This window comes from Panthera uncia, assembly GCF_023721935.1.
Source record: "Panthera uncia isolate 11264 chromosome B3 unlocalized genomic scaffold, Puncia_PCG_1.0 HiC_scaffold_1, whole genome shotgun sequence".
Taxonomy (NCBI): domain Eukaryota; kingdom Metazoa; phylum Chordata; class Mammalia; order Carnivora; family Felidae; genus Panthera; species Panthera uncia.
Genome location: NW_026057582.1, coordinates 24,421,192 through 24,438,715, shown reverse-complemented (window position 1 = coordinate 24,438,715; position 17,524 = coordinate 24,421,192). Strand labels below are relative to the sequence as shown.

At 39.1% G+C, this 17,524-nt stretch overlaps 1 protein-coding gene across 3 annotated transcripts in view; it reads right to left on the bottom strand.

Moving 5' to 3' along the window:
- Positions 1–78: 78 nt before the first annotated feature.
- The window catches only part of NOXRED1 (NADP dependent oxidoreductase domain containing 1), a 20,541-nt gene continuing 3,095 nt past the window's right edge, over positions 79–17,524 (bottom strand). The window contains exons 1-7 of one of the 3 annotated variants that reach the window (XM_049612419.1): positions 17,036–17,497; positions 16,333–16,504; positions 14,223–14,428; positions 10,284–10,464; positions 9,536–9,687; positions 8,674–8,896; positions 79–771 (exon numbers count right to left, since the gene is read on the bottom strand). In XM_049612419.1, the coding sequence (XP_049468376.1) occupies positions 594–771; positions 8,674–8,896; positions 9,536–9,687; positions 10,284–10,464; positions 14,223–14,428; positions 16,333–16,487 (1,095 nt within the window). In that variant the 5' untranslated portion in view covers positions 16,488–16,504; positions 17,036–17,497 and the 3' untranslated portion in view covers positions 79–593. Of the gene's footprint in view, positions 772–3,457; positions 5,330–8,673; positions 8,897–9,535; positions 9,688–10,283; positions 10,465–14,222; positions 14,429–16,332; positions 16,505–17,035; positions 17,498–17,524 lie in introns of those variants that run through there. The other 2 variants (XM_049612418.1, XM_049612420.1) reach the window with 2 other exon arrangements.

Here is a 17,524-nt window from a genome sequence, read left to right as displayed (position 1 = left end):
CTCTCTCTCTCTCTCTCTCTCTCTCTCTCAAGGATAAAACATTAAAAAAATAAATACAAATAAAAAATAAAATGGTTTAAATGGGAACAGCTTTAAATAAGATAATTCCAGAACAGTCATATATAGCTGAAATAAGCATGAAATGAGTCATAATTCAATTAAGATTGTTTACCACACATTTTACTTCTTTATCCAAAATGGTAGGAAAAGCAAGCTGTATCGTTTGTCAGCTACTCACTGCTACAGGAGAACAAGCTGCAATATATACTATCTAAACAGCTAATAATTTAGCTTTTAGAAGTGAAATAATTTATATTAACACGGCTTTCCTAGGGAAGTGGCTTACTTAAGTGTGTCAGGTTATATAGTTTCTTTTGGTTGCTTCCAAAAGCCAGACATACCCAAATATACTGATGTAAAAGACTTCTTGTTTTATTCTATATTTTAAAGAACATCAGTATAATTTTCTAATTCCTTAATGCCCAACATGTGGCAAACACAATGTAATCACATGATTCCTAATGTGAATTGTGATAATCAGGGTACAACCATTGTGGAAGGGAAAAAAATCCTGATTCCTGAGGTCTCTTCTCTTATTGGGAGGGAGAGCCTGTGGAGACCACTGGCTGCTGTTTTTTGGTTAGGGAGATGCCAAATGAATCACAGTATAGAAGGGTAAGGTGGTCCTGGAGAGCAGTACTGGTTGAGAGCTGCTGACTAAAAGGAGTTTCCTTGAGTTGCACAGCAGTCAGATCAAACCAGGGGAAAGGCCTGGAGTGAAAAAAAATACTGTTACTTTTTAATGTCTGTTCAGTACATCTGATTTGGCTGTTAAACAGAACAGGAAATAAGATACTTTATTTTTATATCAAACTAATTAAAATTCATAGTTAAACATTCAGCTAGAACTATTCACTATGTAGATTTAATTGTACTTATGATTTTTGTACTTATGTACATTTTTCTAAGTGTGCAGGAATTCATAATTAATTAAAGAATGATTATAATAATGACATTGATGTTCTTTTCAGTATATTTCCCTTGAATTTAGAAATAGAATATGTAAGAGGATCATGGACATTAGGAATACAAAAGATCTCATTTCTTTTAAGCTGTTCTCTTCAACAGGGGTGCCTGGGTGGTTCAGTCGGTTAAGTGGCTTACTTTGGCTCAGGTCATGATCTCATGGTAGGTGAGTTTGAGCCCTGCCTCAGGCTCTGTGCTGACAGCTCAGAGCCTGGAGCCTGCTTCGGATTCTGTGCCTCCTTCTCTCTCTCTCTCTCTCTCTGCCCCTCCCCCACCTGCACTCTGTCTGTCTCTCTCAAAAATAAATACTAAAAGAAAAATTTTTTTAAAGATATCTTCTTCAACAAATGGGGTGCCTGGGTGGCTCAGTTGTTAAGCGTCCAACTTCAGCTCAGGTCATGATCTCACAGATTCATGATCGGGGTCTGTGCTGACAGCTTGGAGCCTGAAGCCTGCTTCAGATTCTATGTCTCCCTCTCTCTCTGCCCCTCCCCAGCTGACACTCTGTCTCTCTCTATCAAAAATTAATAAAAAGCATTAAAAGAAAAAAGATATCCTCTTCAACTTATTAAGGTATATAGATCAACACATGTATAGGGACTTTCAAGTCTTTTTTTTTTTATAAGTTCCCCTTCCTCTTTTTTTTCCTTGCAGTTTTTTTGTTGAAGAAATTAGGTTGTTTGTCCTCTAAAATTTCCCATATTCTAGATTTTGCTGATAATATCTCATGGTCATTTAACATTTTCCTGTCTCTTGAATTTAAATCTATACTTGATCAAATTCTGGGGTTTTTTATAAGAGTATTTCATCTGTATCTGTTTTATCCAGAAATACATTGTCTCTCTGCAGTGTTAAGACTGATTAATGGATTCAGTGTGATCTATTCATTATAAAGCTCCCCCATCAACTTTTCACCTATAGTTGCCTAGATTCATTATTTCATTAGAGTTTACAAAATGATATTCTACCACTCCTTCATTTAAGAAGGAATCTTTCAACTTTATAAATAGTGCCAGAAGCCAAGAGCAAACATCCTACTCAGTAATTTAACATTAAAAACATAGCCTATTTTCAAGTTCATTTGTCACAGCAAATATTGAGAGTAGTTACCTCTTGAAAATGGGATTTAAGGGAGGTACTTTCACTTTCTGTTTGGTACATTTTAGTTGATATCCTATTTACTATAAACATTTGTTACTTTTCTAATTTTTAAAGTCATTTTTTAAAAATTCACATGAAAAATAAATGCATAAGGATTTTGGAAAATAATAGGGGTACCTGGGTGGCTTAGACAGTTGAGCGTCCAACTTTGGCTCAGGTCATGATCTCGCAGTTCGTGAGTTTGAGCCCTGTGTCAGGCTCTGTGCTGACAGCTTAGAGCTTGAAGCCTGCTTCAAAGTCTGTGTTTCCCTCTCTCTCTGCCCCTCCCCTGTGCATTCTCTATCTCTCTCTAAATAAACATTAAAAATTTTTTTGGAAAATAATAATGAAGAGGACTTGCCCTATCAGATACAAAAATATAGAAACACATTACAGCAATTAATCATAGCATGGGAGCTTTGGCATGGCAAAGGAAACAATCAGCAAAACTACAAGGCAACTGACAGAAAGGGAGAAGATATTTGCAAATGACCTATCAGATGAAGGGTTACTATCCAAAATCTATAAAGAACTTATCAAACTCAACACCCAAAAAATAAATAATCCAGTTAAGAAATGGGCAAAAGATATGAATAGACACTTTTCCAAAGAAGATATCCAGATGGCTAACAGACACATGAAAAAATGTTCAAAATCACTCATCATCAGGGAAATACAAATTAAAACCACAATGAGATACTACCTCACACCTGTCAGAATGGCTAACATTAACAACTCAGGCAACAACAGATGTTGATGAGGATGCGGAGAAAGAGGAACCCTATTGCACTGCTGGTGGGAATGCAAACTGGGCCACTCTGGAAAACAGTATGGAGGTTCCTCAAAAAATTAAAAATAGAACTACCCTATGACCCAGCAATTGCACTACTAGGTATTTATCCAAAGAATATAGGTGTGCTGTTCTGAAGAGGCACATGGACCCCAATGTTTATAGCAGCACTATCGACAATAGCCAAAGTATGGAAAGAGCCCAAATGTCCATCAACTGATGAATGGATAAAGAAGTACACACACACACACACACACACACACACACACACACACACACAATGGAATATTACTTGGCAATCAAAAACAATGAAATCTTGCCATTTGCAACAACATGGATGAAACTAGAGGGTATTATGCTAAGTGAAATTAGAGAAAGACAAATATATGACTTCACTCATATGTGGAATTTAAGATACAAAATAGATGAACATAAGGGAAGGGAAGCAAAAATAATATAAAAACAGGAAGGGAGACAAAACATAAAAGACTTAAATTCAGAAAACAAACCGAGGGTTGCCAGAGGGGTTGTGGGTGGAGGGAAAGACTAAATGGGCAAGGGGCATTAAGGAGGACACTTGTTGGAATGAACACTGGCTATTATAAGTAGGGAATGAATCACTGGATTCTATTCCTGAAATCATTATTGTACTATATGCAAACTTGGATGTAAATTAAAAATAAATAAAAATAAAGTTGATGACAAAAAAAAATCATAGCATAGGAATAGAAAATAGGCCCACAGTTCAGAATACAGTCCAGAAATATACCCATAAATATCCTTCATTTTATTAAATAATAAAAATCATATTTCAAATTGGTAGGAAAAGGAATGGCCACTCTATAAATAATGTAGGACAATTGGCTTTCCAAAATGAATAGAAGATACTAAAAATCCAAAACTGCTTAAAGATTTAAATATTTTAAAAATAAAATACTAGAAGACAATATAGAATATCTTAGGATGAAGATGGTCTTTATAAGTATGATTTAAAACCCCAAAGCCATAAAGCAGTGATTTGACACTTTTGACTACAAAAATGAGAATCTCTGAGCAGCAAAAGGTACCAAAAAGAAAGAAAAATATGGAAGTTATTTCCAATACACATAATGTATTCCTACTGAAAACCTTCTCTGAAACAATATATAAAAGCAAACAAAAGAGAAATGAATAGGCAAAGAATATATAATGAGAACGAGAGAGAACACAAGAGCAACAACTTGGAAGCTGGAAAAAATATGGACAAATAATAACACTGAGCTGAATCTGAAGTCAGCAACAGGGAGAACCAAGACACAGTCCATTTACATCATAGAACCCACAAAAGACTCAAGATGTAGTGGGACCCAGTACATCAGAAGTGGAGATGAGATGGGACTAAAAATAGGATGATGGACTGAAAATCTTAAAAAAGAGAGAGACCCTCACAGCACACTACCCAATGCTGCACAGTCAGGAGACTGTCCCTCCTCCTCCCCAACAGAAGATTTATTCTCTAGAAGAGTTAAATAGAGGGTCTTGGGGGGCACCTGGTTGGCTCAGTCAGTGGAGCGGGCAACTCTTGATCTCAGGGGTCATGAGTTTGAGTCCCACATTGGGTGTGAAGATTACTTAAATAAATAAGACTTTAAAAAAAAATATGGAGTCTCTGGACAAGGAGACAATAGGCACTGTTGCGGGCAAGGATTTGCTGAATAGAAAGGATATAAAGTAAAAAAATATAAGCAATAAAATGACCCCTCTTCTTATACACATACATAGCTTTCTTTCCTGCAGTTGGGTCCCAAAGACTTAAACCAATATTTAGTGTTTCCCAAGGAAATAGCTGACCAAATCACTTTGTAGTAATGACTACAGTAACAAACAGAGTTTCCAATCAACTTTTTAGTAACCAGGACCTTAAATATGAGCAAAGTTCTCCATATACGTACTTGAATAAAGCTTCTCAAATCCATGATAGAAACCAAAACCAGTGATCAGTACAGATTCCTCACAGAAGAAAAAAATTCATTTACATTCTCAAAGGGATAAGAGATGGTATTGCATAATGAAATGACAACAGGATGCTACATAAAAAGGAATATTTGGAGACTTAAAAATTTTGAAAATATTCAAAATATACCAAAAATTAAAATATGCTTAAAATATGATAGCAAAAACAGTATAGTTGAAATCTCTCAGAAAATAGAAATAGACAAAGATATTAAAAATAGAAAAGATAGGGGCACCTGGGTGGCTCAGTCAGTTAAGCATCTGACACTTGATTTCAGCTCAGGTCATGATCTTGTGGTCGTGGGATCGAGCCGCATGTTGGGGTCCATACTAAGCATGGAACCTGCTTGAGATTCTCCCTCTTTGTCCCTCCCCATCTTCCTAAAAATAATAATAAGAAGAATAAGAAGAATAAATAATTAAAAAATAGGAAAGATAAAGAAAATCAGAGTTTCAGTCCGGGAGGTTCAACATTGGACTAAAGAGAAGAGACAAAACAGGAAAGGGGAGGAAATTATCAGACATAACTGGAGAAAAGTAGAGAATTTGACATTCAGGTTAAAAAGGACTGCTGAATGTTCTGCTTCTTTTATGGGTGCCAGTTACATACATATTTCCTTTACAACAGTTCATTAAACTGCATTATTTAGGAATTTATGGAATATGCACTTTTCTGCATAAGTGTTATATTTCACAAAATTTTTTTTAATTAAGGGGGAAAGGAGAAAGGCTCACTATGTGCCCAACACAGTGAGTTAAAATAGACCTACATCAAAAATAAAAATAAAATAAAATAGACCCAAATTCATCACCCATCATAAAATTTCAGGATACTGAGGTCAAAAGATACTAAAAACTTCCAAGGGAGAAAAGGAACAGATTTCAAAAAAAGTTTGAATTCAAGAATTAGAATGGCATTGTACTTCTCAACAGCAACTCTGTCTGGGGCACCTGGGTGGCTCAGTCGGTTAAGCGTCCAACTTCAGCTCAAGTCATGATCTCACGGTTCGTGGGTTTGAGCCCCTTGTCAGGTTCTGTGCTGACAGCTCAGAGCCTGGAGCCTGCTTCAGATTCTATCTCTCTCTCTCTCTGCCCCTCTCCTACTCGCGCTCTGTCTCCCCCTCTCTCTCAAAAAATGAGTAAAAACACTTAAAAATTAAAAAAAACAAAAAAACCCAGCAACTCTGTGAGACAATGAAGCAATGCCTTTAAAACTCTGAGGCAAAATTACTTCTAACTTAGAATTCTACACCTGGCTATGTTCTCATAAAATATTAAGTTAGAATAAAAACATTTTCAGACACAGTCTCTATAATTACATTGTTTTCAAAAGAAGCTACCGAAAGAAGATATGATCCACCATTATGAAAGAGTAAACCATACCAGAGGAAGAGGGATCCAGGAAAAAGAGATCCAATGTAAGAGAGAAAAAGGAATCCCAGGCTAAGGGTGAAGGGAAATCCCCAAACTGGAAGTGCTTCACTGGCCTTTGGTGATTAATTAGAATTCGAGAGATGGGAGGCAATCAAGGATTACTTCCAGGCTTCTGTTTAAACAACTTGGCAAAAGAGCATGTAATTAGGTAAGAAACACCAGCAGAGCAGGTATGAGAGCAGGTATGCTTCTGGACATGTTGAGTTTGAGGGGAGATGGTGACTACAAACTTAACTTGGGTATAGAGTTGACTCTAGGCTAGAGAGTCATTTGCTGTCAGTGCAAAGATGGCAACCTAAGTCCCTGAACTGGAAATGATCACCCATGAACAAAGTGTAGAATGGCAATAAAGAAGGCCTAGGACAGAGCCCTGAAAACTCCCAGACATAAAGATGAGGCAAAAGAGGAGCTGGCAAAGGAGGGGCTAGAGAGACAGGAAGAAAATGAGAAGAACCTAAGGGTATCATGAAAGCCAAGAAAAGAGATTGCTTCAAGAAGGATTCAAGAGTTCCAGGTTCAATAGTCAAGGAAGAGGAGGATTAAAAATTGCCAAATGAGGGGCACCTGGGTGGCTCAGTCGGTTGAGCGTCCGACTTCAGCTCAGGTCATGGTCTTGCAGTTCGTGAGTTTGAGCCCTATGTCGGGCTCTGTGCTAACAAACGGCTCAGAGCCTGGAGCCTGCTTCAGATTCTGTAACTCTCTCTCTCTCTCTCTCTCTCCCCCTCCCCTACTCATGCTCTGCCTCTCTCTGTCTCTCAAAAATAAATAAATGTTAAAAAAATAATAATAAATAAATTGTTGGGCCACCTGGGTGGCTCAGTCGGTTAAGCTTCCGACTTCAGCTCAGGTCATGATCTCACAGTTCGTGGGTTGGAGCCCCACATCAGGCTCTGTGCTGACAGCTCAGAGCCCAGACCCCGCTTCGGATTCTGTGCCTCCCTCTCCCTCTCTGCCCCTCCCCTGCTTGCTCTCTCTCTCTCTCTCTCTCTCTCTCAAATAAACGTTTAAAAAAATACTTTAAAAAAATTGCCAAATGAATTTAGTGGCATGGAAGTCACTGGTAATAAGGGCAACAGTTTTTCCCTATTAGATTATCAAAGATTAAAAAGATTGATTCTTATAGCTATCAAGCTATGGAGAAATGGCATACTCATACACACTGGTGGAAATGTAAATAAGCACCACATTTTTTAAAGAATTTTTTTTTAAGTTTATTTATTTAGAGAGAGAGAAAGTGTGTGTGTGCAGGCATGCGAGTAGGGGAGGGGCAGAGAGAGAATCCTAAGCAGCTTCCACGCTGTCAGTGCAGAGCCCAACATGGGGCTCAATCCCAACAACCTGAAGATCATGACCTGAGTCAAAATCAAGAGTCAGACACTTAACTGACTGAGCCACCCAGGTGCTCTAAGCACCACGTTTTTGATAAGCAATTTGGGAATACCTATCAAACATAAAATGTATATACCCTAACCCAGAAATATTCTTCTAGAATATTCTAGATATTCATCCAACAGAAATATTGGTACAAGTGTGCAAGGTATGTATAAAAATGTTCATATGCAGGGGCGCCTGGGTGGCTCAGTCGGTTAAGCGGCCGACTTCAGCTCAGGTCATGATCTCGCGGTCCGTGAGTTCAAGCCCCGAGTCGGGCTCTGTGCTGACAACTCAGAGCCTGGAGCCTGTTTCAGATTCTGTGTCTCCCTCTCACTGACCCTCCCCTGTTCATGCTCTGTCTCTCTCTGTCTCAAAAATAAATAAAACATTAAAAAAAAAAAAAAAGGAGAAAAGAAAACTTTTAAAAAAAAATGTTCATATGCAGACCCTTATTCAGATTTTGGGGCAGGGAGAAACTACATTACCATCAAGAATAAATAAGATGAATAAATTCAATGAAATAATATACCCAATGGATCCCTATGCATTGCTTATAAATAGAGTAGATATGATTGTACTGACATGGAATGGCATCCACAACATAGTAAATGAAAAATCAGCATATATAGTCCCCATGTTTCAAAAATGTACAGATATAGATATGCATACACATAATACCATGATAATATAAATATGTTTGTAAATACATAGATTAAAAGACAAAAATATAAAACCCACTGGAGGTAAAGTCTATGAAACGGTATTTGAGGAGCAAAGGAGAGCTTTCGCTTTTCCACTAGTTGGATTTTTTACAAGAATGTATTATTTTTATAAAATTTTAAAGATCACGCGAAAAGAAAAAGCATCTGCTAAGATGTGTGGGAGAAATTAGAATAGCCAGCTGTCTGATGCCTTACCTTTTCTGAGATAGGTTCTTGGTATAGACTTGGTTGACAAAATCACCTAATTGAAATTTGGGGCAAGATGCTCCATCCTTCCCACAGTCTTCAAAGTGCACAGAGAGGAACAGTTCATTCAGATGTTGCAGCACTTGTAAGTGGGGCATGTCCTTTGCGGTGCAGATGTTTAGGATGGCGTAGAACACTCCCTCCAACCACTTGATATTGAGGATTATTCCCCCTACACATTAATGGGAAGGGAAATACCAGTCAGCACCACCAAAAAGGTTTGCCGGGAACACAGGACAAAGAACAGCCACCTTTTTTCCAAGACAGGTGGGTCATATGAACCTCAAGATAAGCAAACACTCCTCTTTCTGGGCCAAGAGCCCTAATTGTGCCCTTTATAACAAATCATGTGTCAACCCCACCACAGGAGGACAGGTATGACTAATGTAGACATTGCCAATGGCAAAAGCATCTCTAGAAATCTCTAGAATGATCCTCCCAATAAGAAGAAGAAACTAAGGAAAAATGCAAGATTAGAGCAGGGAAATGCCATTTAATGCCAGACAGCACATCCTCCTGTTTAAATAGGCTCTCCGCTCTGGCTGTTTCTGGCTCAGCCTTAACAGGTCCAAATACTCAGACTTGTCTGCTTTCCTTAATGGAGGCTGCTTTTTGTTACCAAAGCTGTTCCCATTCAAAACTAAACAGCTGAGAATGTATCCAGCTTGTACTCCCCCTACACACATAACCCAAGACAGACAGACACACACACACACACACACACACACACACGCACTGGGATTATAAAATAGTACCAGGCCGAGAGGAAAGTAACTTTCAAAAGAGTGCCAAACACACAGCAAGCCTTTACCAGCAGAACTGTAGGGGCAGGTAGCCTGAAGGGTCGCAGGATCTTGGAGGGCAGCTGTGATCTCCTTATTGGCCCCCCAGATGTTGACAAAATCTTCAACACACTGATACTGAGGCCGCAAGATATTGGTGTGGTTCAGCAGGAGTTTCAACCTGAAAGGAAATCCCCCAAGACATGGAGTGCTGGGCCAAGACTATCATAAACCACCACAGGATCCATTGTGTTGGATCATATCCAACCCCAACAACATCCTCCCCTGCACAACACCGCTCAGAGGCAAACATGGGTGGAGGCAGCACTGAGGGCACTGCTTATTAGTTGGACTCTTTCAACCACTAACACTTAGTGAATGTTGTCTCATGCCAGACACCAGGCTAGACAATAGGGGCACAAAAATACTATTTGACACATGCTGTGAATCACTTTTCATGTTGGTCACTGGTGGTTACCCTTCCCATTAATGCACAAGGGGAACGCTAGTCGGCCTCAAGTAGTGGGAAGCAATGCGCCATTGCAGTTCTAAACATTTGCACATCAAAGAAAATGTTCCACCCACAAGTGCTGTTTGTGGAAAAGTGGGAAGACACAATTAGAAAGGCTGGCTGGGTGTTGCAGGAGAAGCTGCTTCTATCTTATTACCGGGAATGACCAACTCCATGAGGTAGGGGGCTGGGGTGGAGGTGGGGGGTAGAAGCCAGATATGAGGGGATATGGTTCTGCCAGTTCCGTGCTCTCCCTAACAGGATACCTGGCTATTGGGACAGCAGCTGCGAAGCTGTACACAATGCAACCTTTTTCCAGGCAGGCTTGAATTTCCAGACAGATAGTAGGCAGCTGAGATGGCAGGCAGCAGAGGAATACCAAGTTGGCCCAGTTCACCAGATAAGGGTTATGGTAAAAGCACTGGATTCCCAGTTTCTGGAACTCATCTGGGAGGGATAAAGGAAGAAAGAAAGATCATAGTACAAATGAGTCTGATCTAAACATCAACTATGGGGAGAGGATGACAATTACTTCATCTCAAGTCCTGTCAACACATAAATCAAAGAATTTCCCTCACATCTTCTAGAAGACACAGGTAATGCCCTAACCCCATTATCAAAGCAGCTAGCACCACTGCAACAGTGCTTGAGATTACAATTCATCCTTATCTTCTTTTAGACCTAATGCTAGAATTTTTCAGGTTTGTTTGTTTATTTTTGAGAAAGAAAAAATCTGGAAGAAGCCTTCTTGCTCTAATTTACTGAAGGCTTACCACATGCCAGATAGTGTACAAAGTATTCTACGTACATTGTAAGGGAATCCTCACAAGGACCTTCTGAGACAGAGACTGGTATTATTCCTATATTACAAATGAGGAAACTGAGGTTTCAAGAAATCATTTGGCTTGCCTAGGGTTACACAGCTAACTGGCTTGAGCTCTCAGGTAGGAATGGCTAAGAGAGTGGAAGAGTATAGGGCAGAGGCTGGGAGGAGTCTGGAAAGATATACTTATGGTTTCAGTAAAGTAGACACAACTGACTGTTAACAAGATACTTTTAAATGTTGAGAGAAATGTGGTAGCTCATGTATTTTCAGTATATCAGTCACTGATAGTTAATCATTTGTACTTTTTCAATATGGATTTCAAAAGTAAAAATGTAAACTCACATAAGGTAGCATGTTTTAATTGTTATTGGAAAACAGAATATTATAGACATCGGAGAGGTGAGTTTTTATTTTAACTACCAAGAGTACATGATACATGTGATGCTATTGTTATCTGGGCACTTGTAAACCTAGAAGATGGACAGGACAAAGAGGAAGTTTAAAAAAAATACACAAGGGCACCTGGGTGGCTCAGTCAGTTGAGTGTCTGACTCTTGATTTCAGCTCAGATCATGATGCCAGGGTCATGGGATCAAGCCCTGCATCAGGCTCCATGCTGAACGTGGAGCCTGCTTGAGATTCTCTCTCTCTCTCTCTCTCTCTCTCTCTCTCTCTCTCCCTCCCTCCCTCCCCTGCTCATGCTCTAAAATAAAAAAAGAAAACATGCACAGCCATTCTTCTTTCATGTTTTGTTCTCATAAGTGTACAGACTCTGATGCTCAGCATTTTGAGTTCCTGCTTCCTGACACAACATGCAGTGATATTCTAAAACTACAATTTCAGGAGCACCTGGGTGACTCAGCATCTGACTCTTGATTTCAGCTCAGGTCATGATCTCATGGTTCATGGGGTTGAGCCCGGCATCGAGCTCTGCGCTGGTAGTACAGAGCCTATTTGGGATTGTCTCTCTCCCTCTCTCCCTCTCTCCCTCTCTCCCTCTCTCCCTCTCTCTGCACCTCCCCTACTCATGCTCTTAAATTAATTAATTAATTAATTAATTAATTAATTTTAAAAGCTGCAATTTTATTATTAAAAAATATAGTGCTTTCCAAAGAATATATGTACCTTATTGAAATATCACATATACTAGTCCTATTGATGAGATTTAAGAGATTTGTCTTGGGTGGTAAGATTTTTTTCAAGTTTCTTTAATACAGAAAGAATGCTTGCAAATTAATAACAAAAAAATTAGAAAAAAAATGTTCAGCATTCCAACACAAAAGTTGAACAAAAAGAACTCAAAAAAGATGAAATAGCAATAAACCTATAAAAAATATTCAGTTCTTCTAGTGATCAATGAAGAATATATTAAACAAGAAAAATTTTAAAGTCATATTAAAACGATTATTTAAAAAAAAAGGATTCCCAGAACTGACAAGAGTATAGTGAAATGGGTGTTCTTTTTTTAAAAATATAATTTATTGTCAAATTGGCTTACATACAACACCCAGTGCTCATCTCAACAAGTGCCCTCCTCAATGCCCATGACCCACTTTAGTGAAATGGGTGTTCTTACACAATTCTGGTGAAAGCATACATCCCTTTTTGGAAGTCAATTTGAAAAACTATATTAGAAGTTTCTTTAAAAAATCTAAACAACGTACCATACGATCTAGCCATTCCACTTCCAGGAGTTTACCTATGAAAAATTGAAGCATTTGTCCACACTAATATCTGTACACAAATGTACATAGTAGCCTTATGTATAATAGCTAAAACCAGGAAATGACCTGGATATCCACCCCCAGCTGAACAGATAAACTATGGAATACTCATGCCATGAAGTACTACTCAGAAATAAAAAGAATATCAATATGTGAAACAACATGGGTATATCTCGAAATAATTATGCAGAGTGAAAGAAGTCAGAATGTAAAAGTATAAACTGTATGATTCCATTTATATAAAATTCTAGAAAATGCAAACTAATTGATGGTGACAGATCAGTGGTTTCATGGGGAGCTGCAAGGAGGTAGAGAGAGAAATTACAAGGAAAGTTTTGGGAGTGATGAATAAGTTCATTACCTTGTGTTGATGGTTTCACAGGTGTACAAAGATGTGTCAAAACACAGATGTGTCAAAACATCAAATTGTACACTTTGAAAATGTGCAATTTATTATACACAAATTATATCTTAATAAAGATGTACTTATTCTCTGACCTAGTAATTTTATTTTTTAAATTATGTGCAAGGAAATCCAACCAAATACAACATAAATTACCATACAGCCATATTTTGGGATACTAGATAACCTTAAAATCATTATTTTGAAGAATGTTAATAGGAGAATATGCTTATGATAAATTAAGTGAAAAATGAAGAATGCAAACAAATTTGTACAGTATCAATTACTGATATAATCTGATATGAGCAGAGAAATATAGGAAGGAAATGGTAACCCTGGTAAGGGGATTATAGATAGTTATTATTTACTTCATTATAGAATATTCTAAATTTCCTATAATATACATAAAATTATGTTATACTTTTATTACTGAAGTATAACTTATATAAAGGGCACACACAGAGCTGAAGTATCTAGTCTTATCATTTTTGACAAATGCATACACCCATGTAACTCATACCTTTCTCAAGATATTGAACATTTTCATCTCCCCAAAAAGTTCCTTTGGGTCCCTCCTCTGTCAGTCTCCCCAGAAGCAACCACTCTTCTGACCTCTATCATCATAGACTAGTAAGTAAAATTATTATAAAACATTTTTAAAAATTTAGTAATTGTTATTTTTAAAAACACAAGGCCAAATGTTTGGAACTGTTTAATACCCACCAGAATCTAACTGGTCCAATGAGAAGATTTGAACTCTCTTTAGAAAACTTTTCTGTATCAAAGACTCAGAAAGCTATTTTATCACCAAGGGCACAGGGAGGAGAGATGGATATAAAACATTTACAGGGAGAAGAAAGTTTTCCTCTTTTTTTTTTCTTCCAGTAAAAAACAAAAGATTTATTTGATCTGAAGAGAAACAGAAGCATGAGAAGAAAGTTGTTTTAAGGAACAAGTTAAAACCCATCTTTCTATGGGCCCCTGGCTGGGTCAGTTGGTGGAGCTTGAGACTCTTGATCTCAGGATTGTGAGTTCAAGTCCCACATTGGGTGCAGAAGTTACTTAAAAATAAAACCTTTAAAACACACACACACACACACACACACACACACACACACACACACCTTCCTAGCTTTTCTCAGGGCTAGCAAGCAGAGAACTCAGCGTGTTGCGTGCAGGGGTTCCTCCTTCAAGGAACCTCTTCAAAATGGCCTCATCAACACCTAAAGAGCTACCACACACTGCTCCTCACCCAGGGCCTCTGGCCTGCGAGTGGAAATCCTCAGGTTCTCAGCAGGGATGGGGACAAGCTGAAGCAGTGCACAAGCCAGCTGCTTCCCAAGGTGGCCACCTCCAATGATGCCCACCTTTAACTCATCATCATCATCATCATTGGGAGTGTCAGCAAGCAATCCAGTCAAGAGACACCTGGAAGTGTGCTTCTCACGTAATGATTCTCTGGAGAAGGAACACACAGACACATAAATGAATATATGCCTGTAGCTCTTAACTGTCAACCTCTGGTGTTCTCTGCTTTAACTTCCTCATATGGCAGCCTGGTGGCACCTTTAGTACTCCAGAGATAAGGCATTCCAATCAAGTGCCACTTGTCCAGTATCGCTAGGGAATGAAATGTTTCTCCTGAGTGAATTTTCCAGAAAGAAAAGCATACCCCTTCAAGGGACCGAAACTTCTTTAAAACATTTTTATTTATTTATTTATTTATTTTTAATTTTTTTTAACGTTTATTTATTTTTGAGATAGAGAGATAGAGCATGAACGGGGGAGGGTCAGAGAGAGAGGGAGACACAGAATCCAAAACAGGCTCCAGGCTCTGAGCTGTCAGCACAGAGCCCGACGCAGGGCTCGAACCCTGCGAGATCATGACCTCAGCTGAGGTCGGAAGCTTAGCTGACTGAGCCACCCAGGCGCCCTAAAACATTTTTAAATGAACATTTGTTGTTGTGGTTGTTGTTGTTGTTACATGCACTGTGCATTTCCCTGCCTTAAACACAAGATCTGAATATTGAACTGTTTGACTCAGGACTATCATTGTGAACAGCCAACTGTTTATACATCATCCTGGAACACTGTGGGCCAGTTCCTTCACTGTTTCCTATGCAGACAGCTGTCAATTTTCATTGACATCATGATAAGCATACCTTTTCTCACCCTACACCTACTCTTTCTAGTTTGCTATTTCACTTTTGCATAGATCTGGGTAACCAGATAACTTAGCTTTTTTCAAACATGATTTATAAAAGTGGTGTATAAGGGAAAACAGACCTGAGAAACAGGATCAAGTGTTTGAGGCCACTCTTTCCAGAGGCTCACTTACTGGTTCTGGATGTGTTTCCTTGGCCCAAGGTGAACAAAGTCTAACCTCTGAATATATAAGGCATTGTTTTCTGTTGTTATACTATCTTATATTTGTTCTATATTTCTGTAAAAATTGGTCTTAAGCTCTGGAGTTTCCATATATACATCACAAGCCACATTCTATTTAAGTTTTCTAAGTTGAAAGGAAAGCATTTCCTCTGTGTCCAATCCTCCCAAATATAAAATGCCTCCGGAAGTTTCATATTTTGATTTCTCACCACTCATCTGGGATGCAACCAAAAGGTTTATGTTTTCTTATCAGTCAACCAATCAGCAAACTCATTAAGTAGACTGCCTCTTTGAGTATCTGCTGTATCTGTAACATGCTCAATTTAGATCTGGTCCCACCATCTAGGAGTTGATCTAATTTCAGAGAAAAGTAGTCTGGTGGCAGGGGAGCTACCAATGTTTAGGAGTAACCTAGAGTTATAGAATCCAGGAGTCTGGTCTTAAGTACCTTGCTCTCACACACTTCTTGTTTAAGTGTCTGAAGCCACATTGTACAAAGACACGAGAGGTCAGGACTAGACTGAGAGTATTCTTGGAATACTGTATTCATGTAAGTCACCTGGCCAAAAGGACCCCCAAAATTTCAGGTGGTTTTCCTGTTAGGGAGAATTCCACTATTAGCTTAGCCCCAAAATTTTCGGCCAATAGCCAGAGAATAGCTAGATATGGTAGCTGTAGAAGCCAAGTTGGTGGTCCCAATGAGGGATGAATGGCTGAATGAATGAACTGATCATTTAATCAATCTACCCACCAAAAGGTAATCACAAGCCACGCTTTGTTATGTAACCACAGCCAAGGGATTCTGGTATGCATTTCCTGGTGCTTTCAGACCAGGAGTGATTGACTGTGGGTTGGAAAAGGTAGGAAGACACTCCCCCTGCCAAATCTATCCTCCAATATAAAAAGTTTAAGTCATTTGGATTCTCTGCAGTGGGATTCTTCTCCATCTGCCTTACCTCGGAGACCTAGCTTACCTCAAATTACAGAGTAGCTTGCAGAAGAAAGTTGCATGGGCACAGGCCTTGATCACCAGCCCTCGAGAACGGCCCTGCAAATACAGCCAGCTGCAGTCTTCCTCTTGAATCCCATACTCAAACTGCAGGGATTCAAGGTCCTCAAGCAAGTCCATTTCCAAGCCACCACCTCCTGCAGTGATAGATACCAATCAGTCTGGCTCCCTCTCTTAGAAGACAAGGGAATCTACACAGGAGGGTGTGTGTCCCAGTCACAAGCTCCTGTGATGGTGGGCTTCAGCACCTCTCTCCTCTCAGATTCTGTACTTGCAGTGTGAGTCCTGGAGGATTCCTAAGCTCTGACTGCTCACAGATCAGGAATATCTGGATTCATGAAAAGCCTGAACAAAAATCCAAAGTGATGGTCATCTCCGTAGGCTACAGCCACGTTTTTCAGCAGATGCACTTACTTTAGCAGTGGGTTTCACAGGTGGTTGTGGGCCAGGGCCTTGTCCCTTCTATTCCCTCCAAGATTTTAGAAATAGGACTGAACATGTACACACCACTTCAAAGGAATTCTTCCCTTTCACTCAACTCTGTGTTCCCCACAGGATAGGAAAGGGCCCAAATTTAACATGGTCTCTTTTCTAGGCCAAGGACATCTAGAGTTTTAGAAAATGAAGCCAGAGATATGTAAGCCCATTTACATATATCTCTCACCAACCAAAATGAGGAGAAGGTGGCTTTACTCCTAGGTACTTCTGGTCGTGGAGAGTAAGAACTACATTTCTAGGGAGAATTACCCAAGAAAGTTGTCATTATGACTCCTTAGCTACCAGATTACTTCAGTCTCTGAGCCTTAAAGGGGCCAGCCCCACCCAGAGGTTTTCTAGACTTGCGTCATGAGGGCAGGAATTCTTTTTGCTACTCCTAGGAGCACTACACCAGGGCAGTATGGGATCCTCCCTTTCCTAACAGAAGGTTCTGGGCATCTAGATTTTTCCCAGACTGGAATATCATACAGATCCCAGCACTACTCAAGGTGTTATTTTTCATACCTTTTCTTTTTATATTCAAGATACTGAAGAATAAGACAAGTAAATTCTTGGGATATAATGTACCCCATAGTGACTATAGTTAATTATACTAGATTATATACTTGAAATTTGCTAAGAATAGATCTTAAATGTTCTCACCACACACACAAAAGGGA